General features: G+C 34.7%; 1 protein-coding gene across 1 annotated transcript in view; it reads right to left on the bottom strand.

Annotated features, from left to right (window-relative positions):
• TTN (titin) overlaps positions 1-18,180 on the bottom strand; it is a 244,240-nt gene that overhangs the window by 126,178 nt on the left and 99,882 nt on the right. The window contains exons 123-134 of the mRNA XM_069861021.1: positions 17,139-17,216; positions 16,223-16,297; positions 15,982-16,056; positions 15,638-15,727; positions 15,326-15,388; positions 14,942-15,019; positions 14,650-14,721; positions 10,507-10,839; positions 8,542-8,619; positions 8,261-8,335; positions 7,980-8,057; positions 7,693-7,776 (exon numbers count right to left, since the gene is read on the bottom strand). Coding sequence (XP_069717122.1) covers positions 7,693-7,776; positions 7,980-8,057; positions 8,261-8,335; positions 8,542-8,619; positions 10,507-10,839; positions 14,650-14,721; positions 14,942-15,019; positions 15,326-15,388; positions 15,638-15,727; positions 15,982-16,056; positions 16,223-16,297; positions 17,139-17,216 — 1,179 coding nt within the window. The remainder of the gene's footprint in view (positions 1-7,692; positions 7,777-7,979; positions 8,058-8,260; positions 8,336-8,541; positions 8,620-10,506; positions 10,840-14,649; positions 14,722-14,941; positions 15,020-15,325; positions 15,389-15,637; positions 15,728-15,981; positions 16,057-16,222; positions 16,298-17,138; positions 17,217-18,180) is intronic.

Here is an 18,180-nt window from a genome sequence, read left to right as displayed (position 1 = left end):
GGGCCCAGAACTGAACACAGGATTCGAGGAGCGGTCTCACCAGTGCCGAGTACAGAGGGAGAATAACCTCCCTGGACCTGCTGGCCACACTGTTTCTGATACAAGCCAAGATGCCATTGGCCTTCTTGGCCACCTGGGCACGCTGCTGGCTCATGTTCAGTCAGCTGTCAACCAAGATGGCTCTTAAACCAGTGTCTACTTAAGATAATTTCTTAGGTCCAATGTGGCTAAAGCACTTTCCTGGATCAGAAACTCAGTTTCTCTCTTAACTGTATTTATCTCTCCCATTAATAGAGGAGAAAAGAACTAAACTATAACTAAATTTGGAGGGAGATAGGATCTCAAAGATGTGAATGGGAGTTACTTTTAAATAATCAAAAATGAATTGAAAATGCCTCATATTTTACAGAACAATCTAGAGCATGAATTGATATAATCTCTGCAATATAATGCTTGGTAAATATGTCTTTGATGTACCTTCATACACAGGAGGCTCCTCTTCCTTGGGAATAATGGTGGGTACTTTCTCTTCAAGGATACGTCTCTTATGAAACTCAGGAACTTCAAAGATATTAGCTTTCTTTTAGTAACCCCAGAAAAATTTTCAACTTTTAAAATACCAAATAAAAACAAACCCAGAAAACTAAGTTCTTTTAAGGTCTCGTATACTGTGCCTTTTTGAGAATGAGATAAACAGTTCTAGAACTGCCTAGCTGAAGCACTTAGTTATGTGAAGAAGTTTACAGTTTCTGCTCTCAAAGAGCATGTCATTTGTTTTTCTCCCTGTATCATCGTGCTTTTCATCCTGATATGTGTAAGAGCTTTAATAGTTTTAACTTACTAACTATTGCCCTATTACTTCTCTACCAATATCATGACTAATACATTGGTGTCAAAACTTCAGTTTAAATTCACAACTATAGTACAAATACAAAAGGACTGAAGTACTGATAGAGTCAGTAGCAATACCTTCTTGGCATGCTTTCATTAATGGATAAATGTAAGTACTGTTTAACACATGTATGGTGTATATCTGGAATATTTGTCTCATAGTTTTCAATTTATCACCAAGAGCTGAATCTGCACTTAGAGACAAGATACACTGGCCATGGTGTAATGAACATGAGGATCATTTTAGAAGATGTTAGTTGGGGAGAATGACACAAATATTTCCTTTCCATAAAATCTCGTATTCAAAGTTTCTTTACCTTTCATTGGTGGAACTTCTATTTCAGTTTTATGTGTAGGTTTCTTTTCTTCAGCGACAGTTCTTTTGGGAATGGCTGGCCCTTTAAAATATGATTTACTTTTAGGTCTTTCAAAGTTATTTGTAAGAAGTTAGGAAGAAGAAGAGAAAATCAAACAAGGAAGACTCATGAAACAACAAAGGACTAAATGCTTCCTGAAAGATCATCTAAATTAATGTTGAAGATTAGACGGACGAATAACACATTAAAAAGACGGCCATACAGGTAGATGGTGGAATCTGGGTTTTTCTCAGAAGAAACAAAAATATATTTTGTTTCCAAACTACTTTAACATGTAGCTTAATGATAGAACACACATCTTTTAAAATAACTGTCACAGATTTTAAACAAATGACTTTAAACAAATGACTTTAAACAAATGACTTGAAAGCAACAGGCAAAAAAAGACTCAACTACAAACAGCTGAAAAAAACCACTGTGGGGACATAAATATGTGCACATCTTTCTCAACAAATAATGAAGACAAAAGACAGAAACAAGAGTTCATGATTCATGGCAACAATGCAGAGGAATTATACCTTTAGCAGGTGGAGTCACTTCCTTTTTAGGAACAGCAGGTAGTACTTTTTCTTTTGGAGTAGGTTTCTTTGGCATTGCTGGCACTTTAAAGACATTAGTGGTTTTTAAGGACTTTTGCAGTATGAATATCATGTAAGAAAACAAATTAAACAAACAGCAAACAGTACAAAGACTCAGAAAATTTGGAAAAATAAAAAACCAGAATGTCCTAAGTTGCTATTGAATGACTTATCTGGACTATTTTGCTTGGATTCAGATAGCTAGAGTCTTTAGTATTCACTGAAAGAAAAATGCTGCTCTTGCTGGGTGAATTTTTTACTAGGATAAACCTTATCAATTAGGTTTCATGAACTATCATCTCTAATTAATGTCAGCTAGGAATATGGTTAAGTTTTAATTTCTTATCAACTAACTCCAAGTCTTTATGCAGAAAAACCCAACCAACCCAGCCTTTCCCACTGTTTTCATTATGATAATTTGTATGGGAAACAACTGTAAAAATTAGCAAAAATTCCTGCAAATATGTGCTCTGAACAGAAAATTACAGAGCTCCAGACTAGTACAGTAGCTCTACTAGCATTCACTAACAATTACTACTCATAACACTTATCTTTTGCAGAGCCTGATACAGGGAACATCTTTTAAGTCTGTATGTACTCTAGAACATGATCTGGTTGAAGAATATCCAAGTTTCTGGGAATTCTGTAGAAAACTAGAGTTTCACTGATGTGGTCCTATATCTCAAAAGACTTTGATTAATTTATCCATCTGCTTGTTTTCAATGATAACTTATGAAACATAACTAGTACTGTGATGGCAAAAATTAAATCTTGATGGTCCTGCCTGCACTTCCTTTGTCCTCAGAAAGTATACTAGTTTTTCTCAGTTTTCATTTGTTAAATAAATATTATTATTTTTTTAACAACTTAATCCTGTCTTTGACTGCACTGTGAAAGAAAGCTAAGGGTCTAGCAGTCAAATCCAATTAGGTAAATTACTGGATTTGGGGATTCAGAGACTCAGGAAGAAGGCTATGTTTTTAGATTTATCTGATAACTGGTGTACCTTTAGCTGGCGGAGCTTCTTTTTTAGGAACAGGAACAAGTACTTTTTCTTCTGGCAGAGGCCTTTTAGGCATCTCGGGCACTTTAAAAAACATTTCATTATGGATTTTAAGTTATTTGTGAGAAATTACAACATATACAGCAAGCAGAGCAACCACTCATTTGTAGAAGAACCATCTCATAATTCATGCGGAGACAAGTGAACAGCTGCTTATCTCAGAGCTCTTGAGTAATAATAGCTAAGGAATATCAGTGTACATCTTTCTGGTACATTTTACATGCACTTTCTGTTTAGCATGAGGGATTGTGTTATCATAAATTTAAATAATGAGAGGGAAGGTCCTAATGAGTTTTAGTATCTCTGTAACACATAGGAGCTTAACTGAGCAAAAGAAGAAACATTGACATATAAAAATATTTAATTAAGGCTGAAGCTGAACTGTATCAGATAATTATTGTATACTTTGTTTGTGTCATGTCTACACTATCTCACTCTTGGGCAGTTGGATGCAGAATCCTCCCTTTCCACTCTGAAGGGAAGAATTCCTTAGCAAGGAGTAGGAGAGAAACAATCTTTGAATGGGTTTATCTCTGCCAGCAACAGACTCACACAGTACTACAGATGAGGAAAAATATAAATAAACACACTAAAGCTTAAGCAGTAGCTGGGAACTCAACAAACTAGAAGAACAAAGAAATCATGACTTGATGTACCTATAGCTGGTTGGGTTTCATAAGCCTCTTCATATATCTCTTCATATTTCTCATAGACCTCTTCCTTCTCCTGAAGCTTGTACTTTTCATAGACATCATCTTTCTCTGCAGTTTCCTCTTCATATTCCTGTTCCTGAATCTCCTTATACCTCTCAGGTTCTTCAGGTTCCTCATATGCCTCAATTTCTTCTGTTTCCTGAACCGTCTCAAACTCTTCAAAACTTTCATATGCCTCATACTTCTCGTATTCTTCATACGTATACTCATACTTCTCCATCACAGGAGCTGGAACTTTTTCTTTCTGGGCAAGTTTCTTGGCTACTTCAGGTGCTTTAGAAACAGCATTATTGTTAATATCTTACAATTATTTATTTTTTCTTACACAATTAGTCAAGATGGTCCATATAGAACAGAAAATGTATGTGACAACCACAAGCATAAGCGTCATTAAAATATAGGAATGTGCTCCTGAAACAGTACATATATTATAAAAGATTTTAGGTATGAGGAGGTAAAAAACATCTCTGGAATAAGAAGTAATATATCCATACCTTTAGTTGGTGTTGGTTCTTTGTGTTTGGGCATGACAGCTGGCACTTTCTCTTCTGCAACAGCTCTTTTATGCACCTCAGGGACTTTAAAGATATGGATTTCTTTTAAGAATTTAAAAAAAACACCTTCAAGCAGTAGAAGTAAAAAAGGCACAAGAAACAGAGCTTTGTGGTTCTACAATGTGGACATTGATAACGAAGAGTTTTAACATAAATACATGCAGAAATCTCATACAACAAAGGCAGAAAAAGTTAGAAAGAAGAAGGCCAAGAGTATTTTTAGCATAAATCTTAATTATAATTTGGAGTACATATACCTTTTGCAGCTGGAAGTGCTACTTTTTCAGGGGAGACAACAGGTACTTTCTCTTCAGGAGCAATCTTCTTTGGTATCTTGGGTACTTTAAAGAAAATGCCTAACTTCAGTGTTCCTTTGCACAATTTTTAAATAGACACAAACCCAGAAGCTTACAAACAGCAGAACAGAAACTTACAAACAGTATAGTGACAAATATAGTACAAGACAGACATACTAAAACATCCCTTGCTAAACTCAGCTTGTATGAAGAATGTTATGCACTAATGATATCAGCATTTACAGGCAGTAATACCTTTGGCTGGTGGAGCTGGAACCTTTTTAGGAACAGTTTCTTTCTCTTCGGGAACAGGTTTCCTTGGTACCTCAGGCACTTTAAAGACATTTTTTTATTTTAAGAATGTCATCCACCGGTAATAAGAGAAAGACAACAGAAAACGTATACAAACAGACATAGTGAAATAAGAACTGATCTGCAGAATGCATTTTAATTGTTTTAAAGATGAAACAGAAATATAAACAAGATCCATAGGCTGACTTCTTGAACAAGTCAATTAATTTTAGAGCTTATTTTTCACTGAGAATTTGACAAGCACTCAGACATCAACAAAAAAGACAGCAGGGACACAAAACTAACATAAATAACAAATAAAAGAAAATAAAATAGAGACACTGAATGCAAATAACAACACATAATATTCCCAGGTATTAATTTATGTACCTTTTGCTGGAGGAAGCTCCAGTTTCTTAGGAGTGGGTACGGTCATTTTTTCTTTTGGGATAGGTTTCTTAGGAACTTCTGGCTCTTTAAAGATATTATTTTGCACAGATATTTGAAAATTACTTTCAGAGCATTAAAAACACAAAAAAATGCACATGAAAAAACATGAAACAAGATCACAAGCTCCCTCAAAAGAGCAATAAGATTTACATACATCTTAGAACAAGAAATAAAGATGAATTTTAATGAGCCCAGAAGATCTCATGAGTAACTTCCAAGAAAAGGTCATGTACCTTTTGCTGGTATAGTTTCCTCTGGAATAGTTTCCTCTTCTTCTTCCTCAGGAACAAAAACGGCAACCTTTTCTTCAGGCACGATTTTCTTTGCCTTCTCAGGCACTTTAAAGACATTGTTTTAAGAATATCAGTATCACAACATCACAATGAAAAATTCATAACATAGAATGGAATGACACCAACTTTAAAGAAATAGTAATAAAAATAAGGGAAACTCTATTAGATATTTTCTACTTCCTGAAAACAACAATGTCAATTGAATTATAAGGCTTATATGAGAATTAACTCTTTTGTCCTGTTGGTAACTGTACAGCAACATTGCCAATTGAAAACACTAGCAAGATATGCTACAAGCAAGAAGTTGTAGAAGATTGTTAGCATTTAATTATTTACATAGAAATCTTCCAATGTCTGCTTTTCCATTTTTCTGAAAAATATTAGCTGCTGAGGTAGAATTTGTTAAGCACCAAAGGATGGCCTTTGCAATAGTCTGCCTCCACTTTGAATTTCACATTTAGGGTACGACTTCCGGTTATTTGTACGGTCTGTTGTGATTTGATTAGATTTTTCTATAAATTTAGCTAAAAGGCTTGAGATTTTAGTATACTCTCAAGGTATATGTCAGAATGATCTCCTTGTACTAAAGAATTTCCCGGAAAGGGACCAGAAAATATTATTCCCAGTATTTTGTTTAAACAAAATTTAGATTAGTTTAAACATTAGTTCTGTGTAAGAACATCACAATGAATTATCCCATTCACAGCACTTAAAGTGCTGTAAATCAGATCATTCAAGGCCTGATTCTCAGCTCACTGAAGCCAATAACAAAATTTGCAATCAAACTCTGCCTGAGACCTAACACTGCTCACTGAATGATACAAGTAGGGTACTAGAACCAAGGATCTGACTTTACCTAACTATAAATTGATTTTTAAAATGAGGGAAGTATGAAATATGAAATATTTCATGAATATGAAAATACATGGGAAGTAGTATCTGTATGTACCACAATGGGATATACCTTTAGCTGGTGGAATTTTCTTTACTTTAGGAACTGCAACCGGCACTTTTTCTTCTGGGACAGGTATCTTGGGCACCTCTGGCACTTTAAAGATATTGTTTTGATAAGAAATTTTCAATTACTCTTAGAGCGTCAAAACTACTAAAACCAAAGAACAAATTCACAAAGACCAATAAGATGAAGAAAACTTTTCTCAGAAAGATAATTAAGGTGTACAACCAGCTTAAAAGAAGCAACAAAGATTAAGATATTTTAATGAACCGATCAAAGATCTCTGATATTTTTCAAGCAGGAATGGTCTACCTTTTTCTACTATCCCTGGAACAGCTTCCTCTTCCTCTTCCTCTTCTTCTTCTTCAGGAACAAAAATAGGTACCTCTTCAGGGGGAGGTCTTAGTATTTGTGGCACTTCAAAAATAGTATTTAATTGAAGAAAACTTAGACACAACATCAGAAACCAAGAGACAACTTACACAGAAGCTAAAGAGTATGAATTAGCAAGTACATTTGTCACAAACTGCTACAATACTTCAGTTAAATTCTAGTAACAAAAACACAGCAACAATAAGAAACATCAGGCACATGTTCAGTTCTGAGAAGAGATACCTTTGGCTGGTGAAGGCTCTGGCTTTTTATGTACAGGGACAGATACTTTCTTTTCCGGAACTTTCTTGAGAGCTTCAGGCACTTTAAAGACATTTTTTTGTAAGAAAATTTTCAATGTATCAAAAATGCAGTAATACTATAACTATATAACTGATATTAAGATAGTTACACAAATATTCTAAAATTTGGTTGCATGCGAAAGATAAAAGTAATTTTATCTTCAGATGCATGCACAGATGTAAACTTACAAACGTACAGACTACAGCATTACAAATTGGTGTAGTAAGGCTAAAGGGGAAGTCTGGCTGTTTAGGTACAGCATTATCTTTTGGAGCATTTGTTTTTGAAACAGTGAGTAATTTAAATAATTTAGATATTTAAGATCAAAAAGACAGAGACAATACAAGACATAAACATAGAAATTTTCAAAACATGGAATAAGCATAGCTCCCATGACTAACAGCAACAGCCACAATACAGTGTCCTGATTAAACATAGGTCAGTGAGTGGTTCAGTATCAAACACATGAGTACAAAGAATGGGATTGTTACTTGTAGTCTTCTATAGCCGAAGAAACAAAACTAGAATTATGCAGTTGAACAAGAAGCTACTGTACCTTTGGCTGGTGGAGGTTCTACTTTTTTAGGCACTGGGACAGGCATTTTCTCTTCTGGCACAGGTTTCTTTGGTACTTCAGGCACTTTAAAGATATTATTGTAGTTTAAGAATTTCATTTTTGAACCATAAGCTAGAGAACAATTATATGTTTCAATAAAGTTGAATGACAAAAAGGAACACTGAAGAATAGAAGACTGTACTATACGTTACATTAAAGAAAGAGAAAAAGCAAACAAAGATTGATTTTTCTTTTTTTTTATCAAATTCAAGTGAGAGCTGATATACCTTTGGCTGGTGGAAGTTCCTTCTTTTTTGGTACAGGAACCTTCTCTTCTGGCACAGGTTTCTTTGGCACTTCTGGAACTTAGTAAGATATTATTGTAAAAAAGCTTGGTGTAAACTAAAACATCATGATGTACAAGCCAGTGACATTAAACAATTTAAAACAAAGAACCACAATACTTAAGAACAAAAATCCTCTTACTATCCTGGTCTTTAACATCAGTGAGAAGATAAATGAAGACTGGAAGATCTTTTTCATCATAGATAATTACAAGTTCATATACCTTTAGCTGGTGGAGCTTCCTTCTTCGGCACTTGGACTTTCTTTTCAGGTACAGGTTTCTTCGGCACCTCAGGCACTTAAAAAACATTATTTTGGTTAAAAAAGTTAACCACAAGCTATACAGTACAGAAGTGAAACAAAAAGTCAAACAGCACAAACATTTCATATGAAGAGTCCACTTCAAACAGAACAGAAGAAAGTAATGATCAAGAAAGGCATCTGAAAAATACTGCGAATTAGAAATTCAAAGGATATCAGCTAATATAAAGAGACAAGATATACCTTTTACTGGAGGAGCTTCTTTTTTCTTCAGAATAGGTATTTTTTCCTCTGGAACAGGCTTCTTGGGAACCTCAGGCACTTGAAAGATACATCAATGTTTTAGGTATTTACTTCTAAACCAACAGGAACATAAAGTACAGGCAAGCATCACAAATACACACCCAAAACACTCAGGTATGATTTTACATGGTCTGATCATTAAGACAAAATAAAATAGCAGACAGGTTACATTGACTACTATAATGTGCATTACCCCAGGTCAGCCATTGAGGTACTCAGTAAAAATATTTTTATCTTCAAGGGCTTTTTGCTGAACAAAAGATTGAATTAAGACAGAATGTGACTTTTTAGAACCAGCTATTGAAGAAGGTTAAGAAGCCTTATGGTGGGAAAACCTGCAAAAGGACAGTTCCTCCAACTTTTGGATGTTTACCATGAACATTGTAATAAAGAACTGCTTAAGTGCTGTGGTAGATATTTAGTGGCTTTAAAACTTCTTCTTATCCTAACAGTTCTCAGTCATGTAATAAGTTGCATTTGATCATATTAAATAAGATAATTTTATATATGTATTTAACATATATTGCTGATTCTGTTTTCTTCCTCAGAAACTTCTTCTAACTTCTTTCTGCACATAAAAGCAAGCACAACAGGCTTATGAACTTGTTTACTCCAAACACAGATTTATGGACAGTAAATACCAGTGCTTTATACCACAATTTGTTGGGCAATGACAATGTTTATGAGTAGTTTAATCTGACAAAGAAAAAAAAATCCCCTTTACTGCAGTGAGACAAGTATTTCAACTCCGATGTATCTTAACATTTGCTTGTACTCCAAAAACCAGAAATACCCATAAAATCCTGAAATACCTATAAAACAGGAGAGTAATCCCAGTGGCTCTGAGCATACTGAAGAAAGCCCAAAGCACATATAAAGTAAGCTTAACTACTATAATAGTGTTAAAGGAAATTTTAGCTTACTCTAATCTTTCTGTTCAGGATTAATCTGCCTTTTGTAGTGTACAGCCTGGACTTTTGTTTACTAGGAAAAAAAGTGCTAATCAATATGTCAAAATTCTAGTGCAATATGAAATATAGTTTTGGCATTCATTCATTAGTGAAAAGAAATTCTAGGCTTCTTTTTGAGGGAAGAAACACTATGGAATGATTTGAATCAGGACTGGAAAACATACTTTTTAAAATATTTTTAGACGGTTATGTAATTTTTTAAAATTCAGATACAGTTAGTCTATATTTTTATATTACAATGTAGAGTTTATCACCAAGATCATGGTGTAACCTAGTTGTCTCCTCTAAGGAGTTACTAGTATGTTCATCCCATACTTATTATGTTGAAAATTTGGACCAGGACCATCAAAATTATTGCTAAGGAAAACAACTAAAAATAAGAGTACTCAAAGATGGCAATTTAATTGTACTTTTATATCTCTGCTTTCCATGAAAGTATTTTATTCACTTCAAGAAATAAATAAGCAATACCTATAAGGTTTTCATAGATTTTTGAGAGGAAGTCAATGCAACTTCTGTTCCTAATCAACTTATTTTCAAGTACCCTACCTATATTCTGTAAAACACATTTTTTGTCTGTGATTGCAGAATTCTCATGAATATTTCTGAGTATTTCAAGCACAGTGTGACAGCAAAATTGGGCCCCAGGTGAGGATGAAATAACGGTCAGTTAAATTTTCTTAATGGGTTGTACAGACTTCATATGAAAGTGGAATGAACATGTATGACATGCAACATGTAAATTTATAGAGATAGGAGGAAAGAGTAGATATACAGCTGTCACATTTTCTACACTCTATACTAGTCATCAGACATCTTGAAGAAAAGACACTCTGTAAAGTATACTGGAACATATTAAAGCAAAACTTTGGTACATTAATGGAATGAAAAATATATTACTTTTTCTCACAAAAATCCTAAAATTAAAGTATACCTCTAACAGGTGGAGGAGCCTCTTCTTCATACTGAGGAACTTCTGGCTCTTCCTCCTCATGCTCAGGAACTTCCTCTTCATAATAAGTAGTTTCTTCTTCGTAATGGGTGACTTCTTCATCTTCATAATAAGGAACTTCATAATGAGGAACTTCCTCCTCATAGTGACTAACTTCTTCATAACGGTGCACTTGCTCCTTGTAATGGATTACTTCCTCCTCGTACCTGGTGGCTTCTTCCTCTTCATATTTTGGAATCTCTTCTTCCTCTTCATACTGAGGAACTTCAACATACACTTTTTCTTTTCGGACAACTGTCTTGACTGCTTCAGGCACTTGAAAAGATATTATTAAAAGAATCTTAAAATTTAGGAAATAGATCTTACTAATTATAAGGATCACAATGCATTGTCAAATAAGAATTAACCCAAAGGAAGAACATCCCATAGAAAACAAACCAGTATTCACTGTACATGGAACATACAAGACACAAAAACCATTTATACTGTATTTCAACACTCTATCCAGTATACCTTTGGCTGGTGGTCTTGCCATTTTTTTAGGAGGATAAATTGGTGCCCTTTCTTCAATGATGGCCCTCTCTGGTATGTCCGACACTTAAAAGATACAGTATATTTACATGTAAGAATTTTTTTAAGTGTTGCTTAAAAGTAAAAAAATTCTTGGCCAAAACCACCACAATAAACAAAAATAACCACAAACGTCTTTCAAATCCATGGCTGATATGCAAACAACAAGGGTGCTAATTGACACTGGACACATAGTTATGGAAGCCATTAGGCTGATATTCTATTACGTAACAACAAACATTTTAAGATGCCCATATAAGCAACTGATATGAGTCCTACTTCAGCTACTGCAGACAGCAACGAAGTTGAGCTTTCTAATGGGCAGAACTCAAAATACAAATTCAAGAAACTGCAAAATCACTAAATACCACTGTCCTCTGTGGCAGCACTTTGTCACAGTAGTGACACTTTGCACTATCTCGATCAGGAGTCCTCAATCACTGGTAACAAAAGATTTGCATAGGAAGCTCTAGATGAAGAAGAGGGAGCACGTAGTGTATAAGAACTCTGTTCTAATTAAAGGCAAAACAATTAATTACTCAGTGAGAAAGGTGTTTTTTCTCTTTTCTTGATTGATTTACAAAGTGGCTTTTTTTTTTCAGATACGTCAAGGAGCCATTAACTGTAAGAGCAGGAGTTTCCAAAAGATTAAGGTGTAAAGATATTCAGGTTTTAAGATTTATTCATTAAAGAATGCATGCCATGTTTAAGCATCTTGTTCTCTTTTTCATAACAGCAGTGCATGAGTCTTGTCTTTTGAGGCAAATGTCATGAAAAATTTTTAACCAATATAACTGGAAAGTGCATGGAAAATTATCCTAGCATTTTAATATCTGGGAGACTACTGGGCTTGGGAAATTGGAGATTAATATTGTCTTAATAGATTGAAGATCTTTTTTTCTGACCATCTTTTGAGACAGAATTGATTCTTCCAGATTTCAGAACTCCTACATGCTTTCTTCATGACAAGCTACAGTCAGAGTAGGTGAGTGGCTGCCACAAGTCTTGATGTTTGCTAACTGGGTGTTATTTTGGGGGCAATGTGAAAACTGACCAAGTCTTTAAATGTATTCGGGCAGAGCTCTGCTTGATATCTTATTGTAAGAATCAGGAACATCTACATTTGAAATCTTAAACTAAATCTGATTTGATAACTGTGGATAATAGAAGAACTGGATAACGAAACTGTCCATGTCTGCCCTTGCCAGGAAGCTCAGGTTCATTTGGATTCTTTTGTCCTAGCTACAACACCTCTCTTTGATATCCCATGGGAGAACCATTGCATTTAATGACCTTCTGTTTTGACACTTTTTTCCACAGACCAACAGGACTATTACCCCAGCCCTACAGAAAGTCAATCAAAGATCCTTTTCCTTCCTCCTTTTAGTACCCATGATCTGCTTGTTATGCCATCAAACTCCAATAGAGAGACTAAATAGGATATTTAAATTCACATTAATGTGATTGTATTAATCTTTCATGGTATGAATATGATAACACATTGTTTTATCATCAGCAGCAAATCTGAAAGCACTAAGTATGAGTTATCTTGCAGCTCATTTTTTACAAATCAACAGTTTCCTCCAGAAAGGATAGAACAATGAATTTGCTTTAGAAGGTGTGGACTATTCAAAACCCTTGAGCTTGCAGGTCCAATATAAGGGATTGTGCTAAGTGTCTCAGCCAGGCAGGCAGCAGCATGGGTAAAGGTTTTTAATTTGATCTTCAGATTTAGGTGAGGAATTGCTCTCACAGAACTGGAAAGGAGAGACTTTGTTTTCAGAAGAGAAAAACATGTTAATATAGATGAAAGAATAGGCTATCCTATTTCCCCTCAAGTCAGATACATGGCAAGATTTGCAAAGGAGTGAAATGGCTCCGTTTCCAGACTTCCACTATGACAACAGTAGCAAGCCAGGAGTAAAGATTTAAACCTTTTGTGAGAGTAGAAAGTATTTCACTTTCAAGACAACCTGACGATCTGCAGAAGACATTAAATTGTCTTTTGTTGTCTTTTTTTTAAGCAGATGACAAGAATTAAATCTGAACAAAGGATCTTTTTAGTCCATGCATACCTGTATATGAAACCTCCTTTTCTGTGTGAAGAGAAATGGACACTTCCTCTGACAGAGCCCAGTGCTCTTCTTCTGTTGGTACTTCAAAGACAGAGACTAATGTAAATACTTTTCTCTGGTGGAGTATAATGTACAATAACAAAAATCCCATTTGGGGTTCCTTAGAAAACTAGTTATTATTTCCTGACACCTTCCATACCCAAAGTAATTGGGAAAAACATATCTCCAGTGTTTCTCAAAGACTCTGTTAAGGTTCCCCTGGGACTATAGTGGAACAGACTAATGGACTTGGCAGTGTTAAGTTAATGGATGGACTTGACCTTAAGGGTCTTTTCCAACCTAATTTATTCTGATTCTAACATTAGAACTTCAAGAAAGGTGTCAGCCTAGCAGGCTTGAAGCATGAGGACAGTCTGTTCATAGATTAATCCATCAGTAGCAGTACCTTCTGGTGGTGGAGACACTTTTCTTTTTGGAACAGCAATGGATACTTTTTCTTCTCTGGAAATTTTCTTTGGCGCTTCTGGCACTTTAAAGATAGTAATTGTGAGAATACTAAGTTCTAAAAGAAGTCACACATTTTCTGAAGTTCAAGTGAAAGAATTACAGACAAACAATTACATGGAAATAGTACTCATTTACATAGCACAGATATTTATAATAAACACAACAATCACACAAGACATACAAACATAAAGACATTTAAGTGAACGGAGAAAATGACCAGCTGAAGATTCAATGCATAGCAGCTAAACATGCATTAAATACAGTGAAGACTACTAGTATGGAGGTTTCCAGGTATAAATTCCCCAGATAAATTAGACATTTTGAAACACCATATGATTTTAGTAACAGCAGAAAAATACTTAAAGATTAAAATCATAGCTACTAAAAGAATACATATAATACTAGAATAGTATATATACACCTAGACAGACAACAGCATATTCACACATAATGAAATAAGATGGAATGGTTGAGATAAAAGTAAGACGTAAATAATATGCTTCTGGGCTCTTCAGAGTCATAGTTAAACCACAGAACACAACACATACAGGAGACAACAAAATCACCTTTCAAACACAAGAAAATCACAGAAAAAAAGGACGTATATTTAAGTTTGAAATCCTTCACTGGATATTGACAATATTATAAAATATTGATAGATTTTCCCTAAGTGTATTCATATTTATTTAACTTTACTGGGTAAATGTCTTCACTCTGCTTTCCAAAGCTCTTAAGCACAGAGTGATCAATGGAGTCATATAGCATCTAGAAAATGCAACGAATGCAGGTGCGCGACTGTTCTTTGTTACCTCTTGCATTCTTTGGCCTGGGAGAAGACAAATATCCTTTTAATTTATAATCAAGTCAGAAGAGACTGGGATTTGTTTAACCAGGCAGATGGTGAGTATGATGCACAGGGACATCTGATATTTAGAAGCCTTCTCTACTTTCATATTAATTTGTATACATTTACCTGGAGGACCTGCCACTTTCCGTGAAATTGGAACAGGTACTTTCTCTTCTGGCACGGGCTTCTTGGGCACTGCTGGCATTTTTAAAAGGAAGAGTTCATTTTAAAAGATTTTGAATTAATCTCTGTTTATGAATGTAATCAGAAGAAAAAACACAAATGAAGAGACTAAACATTTCTTCAGGCAAGATTAAAAAAAGACAGCAAACACTGATCATTACGGTTTATGTCAGAAGACTAGACATTATAAATGTAAATCAGTATTCTGAAACAAGACTCCTCTGAAAAATGATACCTTTTTTTGGTGGAGCCTCCTGTTTTTTAGCAACTGCAACTTTTTCTTCTGTGACAATTTTCCTGTGCACTTCTGTCACTTAAAAATAATAAGTGTAAGAATATTTAATTGCAATGTTTGAAATGTAGACATATGTAAGTTTTTTCTACTTATCTGAATTTTTTTAAAAGAAAATGCTAAACAAAATTCGACAGCAACACAAACAAGACACTGCAGAAAAGTGTACTTTACAGGCATAGCACAAAGATGAGTAAAAAGGGGAGATCCAGACAGAGGTTACAGACACTAATGAACAAAAATTTATTTAAGTAAAAGGCCTAAACACAACTACTGTAAGGCTAAAGTAAAAAATCCCCATGATAATAATATCCTCAGTTTGTTTACCTATGGTGGATGGAGGCTCTTCTACTTCTGTCTCAAAAGTGGGTACCCATTCTTCTTCAGGTTCTTAAAAAAGATTGGGCAATTTTAAAAAACTTAAGTTGTTTTCACCAACATGGATAAGACAAAAGATGAAATAGCACATAAACCTCAACAAGATAACACAGATCACCTTGTAGACAAATGGACATAAAGACATGTTTGATGTTGAAGAAATTCATATATAAGACACATTTTTATAAATGTGCAGATATGTTAAAGATGAAATGCAGAACAAAAAGCATTTCTTGCAACAGGAACAAACCACTGATATACCTCTTGATGGTGGAACCTCCATTTTTTTAGGCACAGGTACAGGTACAGGTACTTTCCCCTTAGGAACTGCTTTCTTACGTATTTCAGGAACTTCAGAAAAATAAGCAAGACGAGAAGGAAGATGAGAAAGAATATTAAGGTGTGATATTTGTAATTGTCTACTATCTCACAACGTGTTTTACTAAGTTAACATAAACAATGCTTTTCATACTACAAGATAGAATAACAAACAACTTTTCATCACTGGAAGCAGACACTACCCAAGTCAACACGAACAAACAAGACAGTAAGACAAATATTATTCCCTGAAAGATATATCACACAGATGAGGAACTGGTTTATACCTTTAACTCCTGGAGCTTCCTTAGGGGCAGCTGGAACTTTTGGTTCAGGGACAATTCTCCTATGCTTCTCAGGCACTTTAAAAGATTACAATACATAGTTTTACAAAGAGGAGTACTATCACTATAGCATGCACACATTTGCAATAATAAAAATAAGTACAAATGGAGATACACATATAGTGGCAACATAATGCTCAGAATGATGAAAAGCCGATTATTTTGTAATGAAAAGAATGTATACCTTTAGTGGGTGGGGCTTCCTCTATTTTAGGAACAGTTACCCTCTCCTCTATGTAGTAAGACTCTTCTTCAGTCACTTTAAAAGAGTAAATAAAAAAAAAATACTTCAGTATTTGACATCTATTAGTGTATGGCCTTGGTAAGCAACAAAATATTTGTAAGACAAGAATAAGCAATGTGCTTATTTTATAGATTACAAAAACTACATTCAAACCATCCTACTCCTTCTGAAGCCAATGGAAAAACTCCAAGCAACTTAAATGGAACTGAGACTGAGCACTCATCTTGTATTTTTGTGGAATTTGAAAATGGTCAGCTTTTGAAGTATTAGATCAGCACTTTCCATTCCTCTCTCCACTAAGTCATTAATATTGGAATTTGTTTACTTTGAGAAAACCTCTCTCAAATTTCAAGAAAATCCCTTGACTAAATCCATTTCTTGAAAATACTTTCTACAGTGTCCTTGTGATGGAAATTGGGTCAACCAGTGTTACTGTCCTTCACAGTGTTGTCACCACCAATAAACTTACAGATGAAAACTATTCGTTTATTTCAGGATGAAATAGTCTGAGGAACTAGGAGTGCACCATGATATTTTGAAGGACCTTTACTTCATCCATTCAACTTGGTGGAAGAGAAACTTTCAATAGAGAATTTTGTAAAAAAAATGAAAAAAGAAAAAGAAGGGCTGATAATTCTCAGCATCCAAGAGATATCAAGTATTCTTACTATATTGAAACAGGCTTTACTGTAATTTTCAAAAGCAAGTAATAGAAATGTAGACATTCAGACATTCTTAGCATCAAAATGTGTAAGATATGAAATATATATATATAATAGTAAATTTTTATTTATGAATGGGTAGATATTAATCCACACCATTAATTTTGCCAAATACTTCTGAACTGTGTTTGTACCTTCGGAAATCTCTTCTCTGTGAATAGAAATAGAAACTTCCTCCGCTTCTTCTTCAGACCATTCTTCAACTGTTGGTTCTTTAAAGAGAATTGTTAAGTTTAGTATTTTTGGTGGAGGGAAGGGTGAATTGATGGATAAAGAAGGGGAAGACCAACTTGACAAGTTTTATACAATGACAGACAATTGTACAATACAGAAAGTGCTGCACACACAGGTATGTATGATTTGCTCTAAAAGATATGTTTTGTCCATGCCCTATGTGCCCTTTTGTTTGCTGTTTGATCTCACAAATATCCTTTACTGATCAACTGTCAGTCCATCAGAATGTCTTGGCTCCCCAAAGTTCCCCAATGCAACAGCTGAGGTGGGGGAAATAAGTCAAAGAGTTAGTGGTTGCTCCTTGATCCAGCTACATGAAAGTAAGATGGACAGGGATGAGATAAGGAGGATAGGTCAAGAACTGAAAGGAAAGTCTGACACTGCACATCTACAAATGTGACTGTATCAGCAAAAACATCAACTTGTTCTGCAGTAAAATGTTAATTTGCAGGAGACACACGGAAAATAACAGTGCATGTATTCATATGAATATACATTTGCATGTTCATATTTTAGACAGAAAACTTCTATATCTGCTTTTAAAAACTCATTTATGCTTTTTAGTACAGTATATAGTCTTGACTGGCTAGTTATTAGTGGGATATAAAAATGGTCAAAATGTTGATTTCAGCTTTCTTGAAGTATGTATTTTGTGGAGTTATGCTAATTTAAAACAACTGATCTCAACCTGCCCTCAGTATGAGACTGTGAACTAAAGAACTGTTGAGAAGCTAGCACTGCAGATAGAAATAGTGTTGTTATCTGCAGGGCTACAGAGAGCTTTGTAAAGAGTATGACAAATGGATGGTTACAGTCATAATTTGTGGAATCTAATATGAATGGTATGTATCAATACTTCTTACTATCAGTTTATGAGTTCCTGATCTGAAGATTGTTGTATTCAGTGGCAGTTTCTATTCATGTCAATAAGGTAGGACCCTG

This window comes from Phaenicophaeus curvirostris, chromosome 7 (genome assembly GCF_032191515.1).
Source record: "Phaenicophaeus curvirostris isolate KB17595 chromosome 7, BPBGC_Pcur_1.0, whole genome shotgun sequence".
Lineage (NCBI taxonomy): Eukaryota > Metazoa > Chordata > Aves > Cuculiformes > Cuculidae > Phaenicophaeus > Phaenicophaeus curvirostris.
This window is presented reverse-complemented; position numbering and strand designations above follow the sequence as displayed.